The sequence below is a fragment of the Oncorhynchus clarkii genome, chromosome 7 (assembly GCF_045791955.1).
Source record: "Oncorhynchus clarkii lewisi isolate Uvic-CL-2024 chromosome 7, UVic_Ocla_1.0, whole genome shotgun sequence".
Classification (NCBI taxonomy): Eukaryota; Metazoa; Chordata; class Actinopteri; order Salmoniformes; family Salmonidae; genus Oncorhynchus; species Oncorhynchus clarkii.
This window is the reverse complement of record NC_092153.1, coordinates 34,420,665-34,436,646: the sequence shown is the minus strand read 5'-3', so window position 1 is coordinate 34,436,646 and position 15,982 is coordinate 34,420,665. Positions and strand designations below refer to the sequence as shown.

Sequence of the window (15,982 nt, the reverse complement as noted above, 5' to 3'; positions counted from 1 at the left end):
ATTTCAGCCACATCTATTGCTGACAGGTGTATAAAATCACCACACAGCCATGCGATCTCTATAGACAAACATTGGCAGTAGAATGGCCTTACTGAAGAGCTCAGTGACTTTCAACATGGCACCGTCATAGGATGCCACCTTTAATTCGCTCAGCCGCGAAGTGGTAGGCCACACAAGCTCACAGAATGGGCCACCGTCTGTCCTTGGTTACAAGTTGCACTCATTATCTTGTTTGCACTCATTACCGAGTTCAAAACTGCCTCTGGAAGAACTGTTCATCGAGAGGTTCATGAAATGGGTTTCTATGGCCAAGCAGCCACACACAAGCCTAAAATCACGCTCTATGCTAAGCGTTGGCTGGAGTGGTGTGAAACTCGCCACTATTGTACTCGGGAGCAGTGGAAACGCATTCCCTGGATTGATGAATTCAGTGGCATTCAGTGTCATTTAAGATGAGGGAGGACCATTTTTTTTTATGAGCATGGACTTATTTCTATAACAGCATATTGGTCGGTACAATTGCCCTTATTTTAGCGCCCCAAAAACATAATACTTCCAGATCAACTGTAATGTCAATACCATTGTAAAGCACAATTTCTCCCCTTTCAAACAGAATCAATTACATGACCTAAACGCTGCCCATTTCTGCATAATTCAAGAAGACAATGAGCCCCGTCGGGTCTTTTTAAAAATGGCGGGTGGGGAAACGAAAATAATGCGTGATAGTGAGAAGGAGAGATGTTGTGTGGGAAAATTGCTTTTTTTCACTCGATCTGTCCAACTTCACCTTATCACCTTATCGCCTCTAAAATGTGAATAAAACACTATAAAGAGTTTATATAACATGTCATTACATACCTATTTGAAGGTTTCTGTCGCAGTTGAATCTGGTTTTTAGGGCAGTGCTAAAGTGATCTTAGAAGTTGAACTCTTGAAACTAGGGGGCACTATTTTTTATTTTGGAAAAATAACGTTCCCAAAGTAAACTGCCTATTTCTCAGGACCAGATGCAAGAATATGCATATAATTAGGATAGAAAACACTCTAAAGTTTCCAAAACTGTAAAAAATATTGTTTGTGAGTATAACAGAACTGAAATTGCAGGCGAAATCCTGAGAAAAATCCAATCAGGAAGTGACTCTTATTTTGAAACCCTTGTCTTTCTATGCATCCCTATTGCCCATTGAAGGGGATATCAACCAGATTACCTTTTCTGTGGCTTCCCTAATGTGTCTACAGCCTTTAGACGTAGTTTCAGGCCTTTATTTTGAAGAATGAGCGTAAACGACTACATTGCGTCAGTGGCCAGCTGAGGGCTCTCAGAGTGATTCTTGCGTAAAAGAGAGAGGTAGTAATTTTTCCTCTCGCTCCTACTGAAAAGCCAATTGTCCTGGTTGATATATTATCGAATAGATATTTGAAAAACACCTTGAGGATGATTATAAAAACGTTTGCCATGTTTCTGTCGATATTAGGACATAATTTGGATTTTTTTTCGCCGTTGTCGTGACCGCTATTTCCGGTGGATTTCTGAACATAATGTGACCAACAAAAGGAGGTATTTTGGGTATAAAAATAATCTTTATGGAACAAAAGGAACATTTGCTGTCTAACTGAGAGTCTCGTCAGTGAAAACATCTGAAGATCATCTAAGGTAAACGGTTCATTTGATTGCTTTTCTGATTTTCGTGACCAAGCTTCCTGCTGCTAGCTGGACATAATGCTATCGATGAACTTACACAAACGCTTGTCTTGCTTTGGCTGTAAAGCATAATTTCAAAATCTGAGATGACAGGGTGATTAACAAAAGGCTAAGCTGTGTTTTGCTATATTTCACTTGTGATTTAATGAATATGAATATTTTCTAGTAATATTTTTTGACCGTTGCGCTATGCTAATTAGTGTAGTTGATGACAATTCTCCCGGATCTGGGATGGGTAGTTCCAAGAGTTAACAGCGGCTTTGAGAATGATGATCGCATGCAATGATGACGCAAAAAATGACTAGGTTATCCCCCCCTTACCCCCGTCACTTTCCATTTTTTGTTTTTAAAGGATGAGATTGTAAGACAGAAATAGTTGCTTTATGCGTGCTGTACGTTATGGCATGACACGTCACAATGTAATGGAGGGTCAGTTTTTTAAACTTTTCTCCAATACTATAGAGCCATTACCATGTCGATCAACGCTTAAATAGAAACTTAGTTCACACCCCCGATTTTGATGTCAACACAGTCCCATTAGTTCTTTGTAGCCTCGTTTGAATGTTGCGGTTGCGCACATTTGTACGGAATGGGGTGAGTTTACGTTACCCATCATAAGGTTGCTTCAACCTAGCCTATGAATGAAAGTTTACAATGTAGGTGCACACAGATCGAGAGACAAATTCCGTTCTCTTCTGTTTTAGGAAAAGTTTTTCAACAGAATCGGCGGAATGAATACACCCCGATCACGTGTAAACAGAGTTCACTCTCATAACAGCCACGTTGTATTCCTTCTCTTCCCTTCGGACTTCAATGTACAACACATCGGCTGTATGTGACCAGGCAAAAAATACTTTCCAAGCCAAACCTCTACAAAAAGCCTACATCATTGTCACCATATTAGCTACAGTAACAGCATAGTCAGCATGGCTAATAGAACTAACGCGTTAGTAAACCGGCTACAATCATGCAGTAACGTTAGTGTACAGTCTAATTGTTGGGCCATTAGATCTGGCTCACAGTCAGTATTCCAATTCATCCCAAAGGTGTTCGATGGGGTTGAGGTCAGGGCTCTGTGCAGGCCAGTCAAGTTCTTCCACACAGATCTCGACAAACCATTTCTGTATGGACCTTGCTTTGTGCACTGGGGCATTGTCATGCTGAAACAGTGAAGGAACTTCTCCAAACTGTTGCCTCAAAGTTAGAAGCACTTATTTAATTACTTCTTGAATCTACTTGAGACGCATATGTCCCAAGTAGGCACCTGGAAATGCAAATGCGCTACGCTAAATGCTAAATGTACTCGTTAAAACTCAAACCTTGATCAAAATTCACAAGCAGGGTATTGAATTAAAGCTACACTCGTTGTGAACCTAGCCAGCAAGTCAGATTTTTAAAATGCTTTTCGGCGAAAGCATCAGAAGCTATTATCTGATAGCATGCACCCCCCAAAATGCCAGCTCGACACGTAAACAACAGATTTTGCGATAGCCGGCGCTACCCAAAACGCAGAAATAAAATATAAAACATTCATTACCTTAGACGAGCTTTTTTCTTGGCACTCCTATATGCCCCATAAACATCACTATTGGGTCTTTTTTTCGTTTAAATCGGTCCATATATACCCAAAATAGCTTTGTATAGAAGTAGTGTCATTCAGAAAAATTCATCGTTTTTAAACGCTGCGTAATTTTTTAAAATTAAAGTCGACGATAAACTTTCACAAAACACTTCGAAATCCTTTTGTAATCCAACTTTAGGTATTAGTAAACGTTTATAATCTATCAAAACGATTACAGGGCGATGTCTCTTCAATAGGTCCTCACTTCAACAACAATGCAATCTGATCTCTCGCTAAACTGCATCCGGGTGAAGACTGGAGAACTTGGGGTCAGACAGATGGATTTTCCAACAATTAATTCGATTGAAAATTAGTACAATGGCGCCATCGTGCGGAATTTGTAGACGGTGCAGGCAAATTCCCATTAAATTCTGTTCTCCTTTAACAACTGGTGGAAGTGACTTATGGAAATTATTTTTTGCTTTCAGAGAGCAGTTTTTCTTGCGTTTTTCAATGAAACACACGCTCTGTTATAGTCACAGCCGTGATTTAACCAGTTTTATAAACTTCAGAGTGTTTTCTATCCACACATACTAATCATATGCATATACTATATTCCTGGCATGAGTAGCAGGACGCTGAAAAGTTGCGCGATTTTTAACAGAATTTTCAAAAAAGGTGGGGGTAGAAGTAAGAGGATAATGGTGTAGAATGTCATTGTCTGAGGTAGCGTTAAGATTTCCCTTCTCTGGAACTAAGGAGCCTAAACCATGAACAACAGCCCCAGACCATTATTCCTCCTCCATCAAACTTACAGTTGGCACTTTGCATTGTGGCAGGTAGTGTTCTCCTGTCATCTGCCAAACTCAGATTTGTCCGTCGGACTGCCAGATGGTAAAGTTTGATTTATCACTCCAGAGAACGCATCTCCAGTGCTACAGAATCCAATGCCGGCAGAATCCACTCCAGCCGACGCTTGTCATTGTGCATGGTGATCTTAGGTTTGTGTGCGGCTGCTCGGCCATGGAAACCCATTTCATATAGCTCCCGACGAACATTTGTGCTTACGTTGCTTCCAGACGCAGTTTGGAACTCAGTGGTGAGTGTTGCAACCGAGGACAGAAGATTTTTACATGCTACGTGCTAAGGCACTCAACGGTCCCGTTCTATGAGCTTCTGTTGCCTACCACTTCGCAGCTATCGTTGTTGCTCCTAGACTTTTCCACTTCACAATAACAGCACATACAGTTGACCGAGGCAGCTCTAGCAGGAAAGAAATTTGAAGAACTGACTTGTTGAAAATGTGACATCGTTTATGGTGCCACATTGAGTCACTAAGCTCTTCAGTAAGGTCATTCTAGTGCCAATGATTGTCTATGAGGTTGCTTGGCAGTGTGCCAGACCTTATACACCTGTCAGCAACAGATGAGGCTGAAATAGCCAAATTCACTAATTTGAAGGGGTATCCACATACTTTTGTATATATAGTGTCTATTCCAATAGCGAATATTAGATACGTTGTTGACCTCAGGCTATTTTTATCACTCTCATGACTATTGCCTCCCCATCTCTCTCTTTTTTTTTCTCTCCAGTTGGTACGTGATAATGCAGACCTGCGTTGTGAGCTTCCTAAGCTGGAGAAGCGTCTTCGGTCTACAGCTGAGAGAGTGCGGGCGTTGGAAGGTGCACTGAAAGAGGCTAAGGAGGGGGCCATGAAGGACCGTAGACGCTATCAACAGGAAGTGGAGAGTATCAAAGACGTTATGAGGGCCAAGAACCCCCTCCGTAGGCAACATGCTGCCCAGATAGGTAATGATACACGCACACACACACACAGGCATAAACATAAATGCATGAACACCACTCAGGTAGGTAACACACAGGTCTCTCACACACCCAAACACACGCAGCTCAGATAGCTAACACACACACAATGATAGTAATAATGATGTTTACATTTTTTTTACTAACTAATTGGAGCAAACTAATGAACTTATGCTTCTACTTCCAGATTATACATACTAAACTCAGCAAAAAAAGAAAAGGCCCTTTTTCAGGACGCTGTCTTTCAAAGATAATTCGTAAAAATCCAAATAACTTCACAGATCTTCATTGAAATGGATTTAAACACTGTTTTCCGTACAGACGGTAGGCAATTAGGGAAGCAGTTATCAAAACTTAGGACACTAAAGAGGCCTTTCTACTGACTCTGAAAAACACCAAAAGAGTTCATGCATTCATGCCCAGGGTCCCTGCTCATCGGCATGAACGTGCCTTAGGCATGCTGCAAGGACGCATGAGGACTGCAGATGTGGCCAGGGTAATAAATTGCAATATCCATACTGTGAGATGCCTAAGAGAGCGCTACAGGGAGACAGGACAGATAGCTGATCGTCCTCACAGTGGCAGACCACGTGTAACAACACCTGCACAGGATCGGTACATCCGAACATCACCTGCGGGACAGGTACAGGATGACAACAACAACTGCCCGAGTTATATCAGGAATGCACAATCCCTCCATTAGTGCTCAGACTGTCCACAATCGGCTGAGAGAGGCTGGACTGAGGGCTTGTAGGCCTGTTGTAAGGCAGGTCCTCACCAGACATCACCGGAAACAATGTTTCCTATGGGCACACACGCACCGTCGCTGGACCAGACAGGACTGGCAAAAAGTGCTCTTCACTGACGAGTCGCGGTTTTGTCTCACCGGGGGTGATAGTCGGATTCGCGTTTATCGTGGAAGGAATGAGCGTATCACCGAGCCCTGTACTCTGGAGCGGGATCGATTTGGAGTTGGAGGGTCCGTCATGGTCTGGGGCGGTGTGTCACAGCATCATCGGACTGAGCTTGTTGTCATTGCAGGCAATCTCAACGCTGTGCATTACAGGGAAGACATCCTCCTCCCTCATGTGGAGTTCCTGCAGACTCATCGTGACATTACCCTCAGGCATGACAATGCCACCAGCCATACTGCTCGTTCTGTACGTGATTTCCAGCAAGACAGGAATGTCAGTGTTTTCCCATGGCCAGCGAAGAGCCCGGATCTCAATCCCATTGAGCATGTTTGGGACATGTTGGATCGGAGGGTGTGGGCTAGGACCATTCCCACCAGAAATGTCCTGGAACTTGCAGGTGCCTTGGTAACATCTCTCAGCAAGAACTGGAAAATCTGGTGCAGTCCATGAGGAGGAGATGCTCTACAATACTTAATGCAGCTGGTGGCCATACCAGATACTGATTGTTACTTTTGATTTTGACCCCCCCCCTTTTGTTCAGGGACACATTATTCAATTTCTGTTAGTCACATGTCTGTGGAACTTGTTCAGTTTATTTCTCAGTTGTTGAATCTTGTTATGTTCATACAAATATTTACACATGTTACATTTGCTGAAAATTAACTCAGAGAGGACGCTTCTTTTTTTGCTGATTTTATATAAAATTCTATTGGTTTCAATAATTTAGTATAATCATTTAAATTGAAAAATTCAAAGTTTTTAATCCGCCGTCGTGTTGCATATCTATTTATTAACCATGTGCCATGATGATGACTACGATGATGACAATTTTTGATACCAACATTGCTTTGTTTTCTCTTCCCAGCCAAGCCCGTCCGTCCGGGCCAGTTCCCACTCTGCTCCCCCACCAACCCGTGGGTTCGCATTACTGAACAGCAACACTCCATCCATTTTAGTAACGCCATGTTCCAGATCCCCAGCCAGACAGCTAGCCATCACACCAGCCACCCTGCCGCTCCCCCAGCTACAGCATCTAACTCCAACCCCACCCAGACCAACAATCACCACTCCAATGAGACCAGCCTCCATCAGACCAAGACGTGAGTACAAACATAGGAATGGAGCTCGCTGTGTATGAGCTTTATACAAAAGTGCAAACATGACACTGAAGTGTAATTTTACATTATTGATTGATTGAAATACTGTACATTCATGACTAGGTGACTGATGGGTCTCTGTCTGTCCTGTAGGCTGCCAGCTGAGCCACCCAACACCACCACAGTGGACAACGGCACAGTAAAGGACACTACAGTGCAGAAGACTACAGTGGATAACCCAACAGTGGACAATGCCGCCACAGTAGATCATTCTCCAGTGAAGCACCCTACAGTGGATAACACTACAGTGAATAGTGCCGCAATGGATAACTCCCCAGTGAAGCACCCTACAGAGAAGGACACTACAGAAAAATGCTCTACATTGAAGGACCCTACAGTCAACTCTACAGAAATGGTGGATGTTGACAGTGTCAACGGTAAGGTTAACAGCATTCAATGTTCCCCACTTCAACTCACTCCTCACTTGGTCTGCTCCATAGAAATACAGTAGATATAATTATATTCTATATATAGAATATTAGAATATTCTATATTCTATATTCTATGGTCTGCACTCCTCGCTGTTCACTATACACTGGTCTGACTGCATCCTCACCCTGACACCTGCTTCATCTATCCACAGGGAATACTACAGATATTAATGACAACAGGTAAGACTACCCACCACTGTCACAGACCTGGCTGCCGTTATGTATTGAATCCCCCTGCAGGCTTGTACTACACCACACTACTATGTGGCATGCTTGATAACAGGGTCGTTCCACAAAATTAGTGCCTTGTGTGTCCCTTTGATATTTTAAGTAAAGATTGTGCACAAATATTGAAAAGCCTGTTATATTACATGAAGTGCATTTGAATAAAGACCACATTGACAAATCAATAAATGCAAACGTCAGAATTTTGAAATGTCCCTCTGTGCTCCCGGTTGGCACAGCGATCTAAGGCACTGCATCTCAGTACAAGAGTTGTCACAAGAGTCACTGGTTTGAATCTAGGCTCTATCACATCTGGCTGTGATTGGGAGTCCCGTAGGGCGGCACACAATTGGCCCAGCATCATCCGGGTTTGGCTGGGGTAGGTCGTCATTGTGAATAGGAATTTGTTGCCGACTTGCCTAGTTAAATAAAAAAATAAAACATCCTCTTACTTTTCATAAGATTTTAACCCACTTAATCCCAAAATGTATATAGCATTTTTTGCACATGTCCAAATCATTCAAAAGTATCAAAAATATATTGTGAAGCTCAGCATAGTCACTTACAGATGATTTGACCATGATGCGCAAAAAATGCTCATATCTGTCCCATGACTTGAATGGGATTTGTGCAGTGAACGCTAAAATCTTAGCATGTGGAAACAGTGCCAGGGAAACTAAACCAAAGTTTGGATTGCTGTCATAACTCGTCCATAGACTGTTTACAGGGTACGAAAACCAATATGTAATTTTGTAATTTGTGCCTCACTGCTATGCTGTGCTGCTGCTGGTTTCCTTCTGCTGCTGTGGCCTACCTTCCTGAGTGCCTCCCGCTTGCCCTGCCTGGTGTTGTATAGCATGTCTCTGAGTGTCCACTCTGCTGTTGCTGTTTCCAGGAATGATGTGCAGCACTGCGACAACCACAGCCAGGAGAACCCAGCCAAACTGCACCACGTCATCCAGCCAGAACAGACTGCCAGCTAGTGACCCAGCTCGATAGGTAAGGAGGGGGAGGGAGAATATGAAATATTGAATGAGTATGTCATAACAGACAATCTAAGATGGCAGATTCATTGCCTTGTGTATTTCTGCCCTCTCTCTTTCTCCCTCTCTCTTTCTACCTCTCTCTCTGTTTCTCTCCGGGAGAGGGAGATAGAAAGGGAGAAGAAGATGGAGTGCACTGGACTGGACGTGCTTATGTTGATTTCCAAATGGCCAGAGAGCCCCTAATATACCCCATATTGGGTAGATGTAAGAATTATTGTTATTAGTATGGCTTCATCTTGCCTTCTAATTGGCTGGGTGGAAATAAGGAGTTGGACGATGGGTGCGTCCTAAATGGAAAAGTAGTGCACTATATAAGGAATATGGTGCCATTTGGGATGCAAACTAGGAGTTCTTTCAGCATTAGACTCCAGCTGAGTCTAGTGAAATTCAACTCCACAGTTCTTCCCACTCACAATAAAGACTATATTATCAGGCGTAATCTAAGCCTGCAGTGCTTATTTGACTCACTGCCTTGTTTATTCTTCTCCTTCTCTCTCCCTCTCCAGGTGTCCGGTTCTGCCAAGACTTACCTCGTAAATTCGCATGCTGCGGATCAACGGCCCTCTGATCACCCCTCTATCCTCCTCCCCTCTTTCCCAGTAACACCAACTCTCTTCCTCCCTCTGTAGAACTCTCTGTAGCCCTCCACCCTCTCCTTTTCTCCACCTTTTCCCCTCTGCCTCTCCTGCTTGCTATCCGCCTGTCCACTCTCTTGAACCATTTGTCCAATACTTTGTAGGTGATATGAATATAACGTACTGTACTATGTGGGTATGGGGGTATGTATAGTAGGCCTACTGTATGGATTGTGTATACAAAGGAACAATGGCAGCATAGAAAACTCTGTAACTGAACCACTAGGCTTAGGTCCCAAATGGCACCCTATTCCCGTCGGGCTCTGGTCAAAGGTAGTGGGCTATAAAGGGAGTAGGGTGCTATTCGACACACAACCTAGAATTGGCAGCTTCCTCTTCCTCTAAGCCCTTACTATTCCTCTGACCCTGTTGGAATGAATTGAAGCTGTACTAGCCAATGAGGATTGGAGCGTGATGGTGCAGTGTTCTGTGTGGCAATAGGGCGCGCTCATCCTGCTCCGTCTTGGAGGTACAGTACATTGTGAGGGTAAATGACGAGACATGATCCTTTTAGGCTCTTTTGGCCTTTTCTGTACCTATATCAAAAATAAGAGTATATAAGCCAAATACCTCTATTCAACACAAAGAGAATCGGTTGGAAAATAGATGTAACGGCATTCATAGGAAGAAGGTGAGGACCAAGGTGCACGCGTTCAAATTATTTATTCGAAACTGAACACTAAATTCAAAATAACAAAAGGAATAACCGAAACAGTTCTGACAGGTGATACACACACTCAACAGAAAACAACTACCCACAAAACACAGGTGGGAAAAGGCTACCTAAGTATGGTTCTCAATCAGAGACAACAATAGACACCTGCCTCTGATTGAGAACCACACCCGGCCAAACACACAGATATAGAAAAAAATAGAACACAAAACATAGAATGCCCACCCCAACTCCCGCCCTGACCCAACCAAAATAGAGACATAAAAAGGATCTCTAAGGTCAGGGCGTGACAATAGACAACAACCGAAACTAACAACCACCTTGCAATTGGAGATTGATCGAAGTAATACACACACGCAGAGCACGGCTACATCTTAATTTAAAAGTGAACATATTCATACATTACCATTTTTCACTCTATTCTATTCATGTATATAGAAGTATATACAATATCGATGTATATATGCACCCCATTAAGGTTGATTTTGTATTGGACAAGTGTTTTACACAGCTGACTGATGTCATAGTAATAATGATACTGTTTGCTAACTGAGCAGGTTAACATAGCAGACAGCTGTTTCTTTAACTTCCACAATACCATTAAGACAACAGATGACTTATTCTCTTCCTTATGGCCGGTTGAGTAGTCAGGCCCAGAGCCATATATTTACTTATTTTGTAAATATGGCACTGGTCAGGCCGAGTGTGGTTGGAGACTTCTGAACAGTACTGTAGGTAGAGGGCAGATCAAGATTGCTGTGCTAGTGGCAGTGTTTTTTAAATGCCATAAGAAATAGAGCTTACAGCAGCATTATACTCAAGAGTAAATAGCTGATGAGTGTGGATGAGTTAGATCATAGGTCATACACAAACTTCCTCCAGCAGGTTCATTGTTGTACTTGTATGTGTGTATATTATCCTGTCTATAGAATAACAGCAACTACAGTCAGACGCAAGCATGTCTATCCTATGCTGACGCTCCAACCAAGCCCTTCAAGGCTTGCTTTCAGAGTAATGCATGCTTTAATGTATGCTTACTAATGCAGTAACTCTTAAGGTTTTCATCAAATAGGTTATCTGCTATGATGCAAACTACTAAAAGTAAAGAATAAAAAGTCTGGTGAAAAAAATGACAGGATTTAAAAAGAAAAAAAAGTTGTGCTTCTCAATGCATCAATACAAGACTGAAAGAAGGGAGCTATATACTGTACAGTATATATATTCTATGAAGAAAGAAAGACAGGGATACTTTGGAGCTGTAACATACTACTTTATCTACCTGGGTTGGATGTTCTGTAGGTTCCATGGGGTTCCATAGGGTTCTATAGGATTCTCTAGTGTTCTATATGTTCCATAGAGTTCTAAGGTTCTATAGGGTTTTCTAGATTTCTGATGTACCTTCATCTCAACATGTTTGTTCCGCTGTGATGTGTCCAGTGGTCTTCAATTACATTCACCAACACAGAATGGAAAATATAACTCGGTAAAAAATAACAGATTTAGTAATTGTGTAGCAACTATTTTTATACTGTTCATTATTTCATTTTTTATTGTTATTATTGAATGTGATGTTATTTACTGTATATGTTTACTCTTGAGTTGCACATGGTTGTTCTTATGTTAATATATACTATTTATTCATTCATTGTTTATTTAATGCTAACTGATCAATCAGAATACATTTTGGTTGTAGACAGGGCTGGTACACAAAGCAGCATTCAAATTACTGGTTGTTTCTTTTTTGGAAAGATACACTGATTCTTCAGAACAGTCACAATTCATCGGGGCATGAACTCTACAAGGTGTTGAAAGCATTCCACAGGGATGATGGCCCTTGTTTATGCCAATGCATCCCACAGTTGTGCCAAATTGGCTGGACAATTCTTGATACACACGGGAAACTGTTGAATGTGAAAAACCCAGCAGCGTTGCAGTTCTTGACACAAGCTGGTGAGCCTGGCAACTACTACCATACCCCTTTCAAAGGCACTTCAATCTTTTGTCTTGCCCATTCACACTCTGAATGGCACACATACACAAACCATGTCTCATTTGTCTCAAGACCAAAAAATCCTTCTTTAGCCTGTCTCCTCTTCATCTACACTGATTGAAGTGGATTTAACAAGTGACATCATTAAGGGATCGTAGCTTTTACCTGGATTCACCTGGTCAGTCTGTCATGGAAAGAGGTGTTCTTAATGTTTTATATACTCAGTGTATATAAAGTGATCGGTGCATTTCAACAACAGCATAAATACACCTATTTCAGTTTTGCATGTAAAAACAGAATCACCACTGTTTTGATTGCCAACTATTTAGATTAGAATGAGCAGCCAGCTCACGAGCAGCCAGCTCACGAGTGCATTGGTGACACAAGCACAGATACAACAAGTGAAAATGAATTATCTAAATGGGGATAGCTAGCATGTCACAAGCATGACCTCACAGGTTAACTTCAGTAGACATGAAATTAGCAAGCTACCAGTACATAGCTTGCCCACTAGCTAGCATATGATTAATAGCAGGGGAAACGAAAAGCAATGTTGCGAATTAGGCACAGAGCCATGTTTTATTAATCCTAACAGATACGCGAGAAGGTTATATCTAGTGTATCCCTCTGTCCTTTGATGGATGAAAGTCTGGCTTATTGAGGGGGCAGGTAGCCTAGTTGTTAGAGTGGTGGGCCAGTAACCAAAAGGTTGCTGGATTGATTCCCCGAGCTGACAAGGTAAAAATCTGTCATTTTGCCCCTGAACAAGGCAGTTAACCCACTGTTCCCTGGTAGGCTATCATTGTAAATAAGAGTTTGTTCTTAACTGACTTGCCTAGTTAAATAAAGGTTAAATTAAAAATTTCTCCCAGGCTCCCAATGACTGTCATGATTATTTAAGTTCATTGAAATTTTCTCTTTAGTGCCATCTGTTTAGTACCTGAAAGAGCAGATGCCGAAGGCCTGAGCACCCATTCCAGTGCCCCAAGATAGTCCATTTACTTTTTGTTGTGAAATTCGTGTGATGAAATCCTGCAATCTCATTGATGCAGTCTCCCCCATTAGAAAAACTGGCAATGCAATCCAAGCGCTGGGCGGCTGAACACAGCTGCTGCTTGCTGAGAGTTACCTAGTAGATAACTGAACAGCTTGTTTTTGAAACAGTAAAATGTACACATTGAACACACTTTATGGACATTTAAAACAATCCATGAATTATATAATTTATTTTGTTTACATTTTTTTAACAATAACTCCAAAATGGACCGGCCGCCACTGGGCCCATGTGCAGTCAAAGAAGACTATGGAGGAGTACATCCATGTTTACTAGATAGCTACAGTAGTTGCCTTGATAACACAACAAACAGACTTGCTAGTTTAGCTGACATTACAGTCCTCCAACAGTAGCTTGCTGTTATGAAAATCGAATTCAACAATGCCAACGTTTTCAATTTGACTTTTGCTTTCAAAAGCAGCTCAAACATAGAACGTGTAAGAAAGAACTTCATAATCATTCAATTAAATAGTGCATTATTGTAACAATGACGCTGGGAGTAAAGAAGTAGGTGCAGTTGGTGAGTTTAACAATAAAGACCGTAGAGTGATTCAACAGGTGCATTCGTAACTTTGCTCTGGCTATCTTCACCGATTTCAGAGCACTCTCATCTGACTGTGCCAGAGTGCAGAATCACTGATGAATTTATGAATGATCAACACCTGTCAAAACACTCGGATCAACACTACTTCTCGTCCAGAGTGTCCAGTGTGCGCTCTGGACGGCCCGAGTGTGAAGAGCGGGGCCGGTCCGGATGGCGAAGTTAGAAATCTCGGATGATGTTGGGATCTTGAATGTCGTCCACTGGAACCGAACACCACTCTTCTGGACCGTACACCTCCCAGTCCACCAGGTACTGGAGCCGACCCCCACGACATCGGGAGTCCAGGAGGGATTTTACGGCATCGGTGGGGCTTCCCCTCGATGTCCAGGAGAGGCAGAGGGGTGTCGTGGGGGAAGGCCTAAGCCGACTAACTACTGGCCTGAGGAGGGAAACATGAAAAGTGGATGAGATCCAATAGATAGTGGGGAGCTGTAATCTATACGTCACCTCGTTGACCCTCCCGAGGACCTTGAACGGGCCCCACAAACCGAGGGCTCAGCTTCTTACAGGACAAGCGGAGTGGGGGGTTCCTGATGGAGAGGCAGACATTATCCCCAGAATGGAACACAGGAGTCTCACTGCGTGGGTGATCCGCCTGCTCCTTCTGGTGGCTGGAGCCTAACGTAGGCATTGTTCCAAACCTCTTCTGCGTGACTGAACCACTCGTCCACCGCAGGAGCTTCGGTCTGGTTCGGTGTCCATGAAGCCAGGACTGGCTGATAACACAGAACACACTGGAAGGGAGTCAGCCCGGTGGAGTAGTGACGCAATGAATTGTAAGCGTACTCCGCCCAGGGAAGGAATCGGGCCGACTCCCCCTGCTGGTCCTGGCATTGACTCTTCAGGAACCTCCCCAGCTCCTGCTTCAGCCTCTCCACCTGCCCACTAGACTGAGGCCGGTACCCGGAAGTGAGGCAGACCATGACACCCAGCTTCTAAATGAAGGCTTTCCAATCCCGTGACGTGAATTGGGGGCAGATCTGAGACCTGCTGGAACAGTGCCGCAACAACCTTACTTACTTACTGACTTTATTGTCCCCATGGGGAAATTTTGTTGCAGTGTCATGTACACATTTAAAATGGCGTGTAAATACAAAACAAAATTGGCAATACAACTTTCATAACAGTTACATACCAATACATACATACATACATACATTTTTTAAAGACTAGCCTGCTGGCCTTACTGAGTTGATAGGAACACTAGCCCAAGCTATTTAGTAGGGATATCACACCTGGAACAAATTATTGTCTAGTAAGAGAGAGCGGTAGGGAGACCAGAGAGAGGGTTAAAACGGCAGGATTTAGATATTCTGTCCACAACCACCAAAATGGTGGTGAAACCATCAGAGGAGGGGAGATGAGTGACAACATCAATGGACAGATGAGACCAAGGACATTGAGGCACGGGAAGGAGTTTCCCTGCTGGAGCGTGCTGGGGTGATTTAGTTTGTGCACATACGGAAGAGGAATTTAGGAGTTGTAGCGAGTGATGTCCTGTGCAAAGGTAGACCACCAGTACTTTGAATAGTTTGGTTCATACTTGGATGTCCAGCGATGACAACTGTGTTCTCCCAGGGCAGCAGCCGATCCCTTATCCCTGTGGAAACGTAGATGCGCTCAGGAGGACAGGTAGCTGGTGCGTGTTGCTTCCCCAGGGCCTGGCGAATGACCACATTTACGTAATTGATCCTGGGCGATATGTCAGAGTGAAATCGATCGAATGCTCTTACTGAGGGAATGAGGTTGTTGGCCAAGATCTCACAATACATGGCCCCATCCATCCTCCCCTCAATACGGTGCAGTCGTCCTGTCCCTTTTGCAGAAAAGCATCCCAAAGAATGATGTTTCCACCTCCATGCCTCACGGTTGGGATGGTGTTCTTGGGGTTGTACTCATCCTTCTTCTTCCTCCAAACACGGCGAGTGGAGTTTAGACCAAAAAGCTCTATTTTTGTCTCATCAGACAACATGACCTTCTCCCATTCCTCCTCTGGATCATCCAGATGGTCATTGGCAAACTTCAGACGGGCCTGGACATGTGCTGGCTTGAGCAGGGGGACCTTGCGTGCGCTGCAGGATTTTAATCCATGACGGCATAGTGTGTTACTAATGGTTTTCTTTGAGACTGTGGTCCCAGCTCTCTTCAGGTCATTGACTAGGTCCT

The 15,982-nt window shown here is 43.2% G+C and overlaps 1 protein-coding gene across 1 annotated transcript in view; it reads left to right on the top strand.

Moving 5' to 3' along the window:
• Window positions 1–13,240, top strand: part of LOC139413221 (kinesin heavy chain-like) — a 114,940-nt gene extending 101,700 nt beyond the window's left edge. Inside the window, exons 25-30 of the mRNA XM_071160347.1 lie at window positions 4,856–5,072; window positions 6,867–7,101; window positions 7,252–7,535; window positions 7,742–7,769; window positions 8,710–8,813; window positions 9,367–13,240. Coding sequence (XP_071016448.1) covers window positions 4,856–5,072; window positions 6,867–7,101; window positions 7,252–7,535; window positions 7,742–7,769; window positions 8,710–8,797 — 852 coding nt within the window. The 3' untranslated portion in view covers window positions 8,798–8,813; window positions 9,367–13,240. The remainder of the gene's footprint in view (window positions 1–4,855; window positions 5,073–6,866; window positions 7,102–7,251; window positions 7,536–7,741; window positions 7,770–8,709; window positions 8,814–9,366) is intronic.
• The last annotated feature ends 2,742 nt before the right edge of the window (window positions 13,241–15,982 follow it).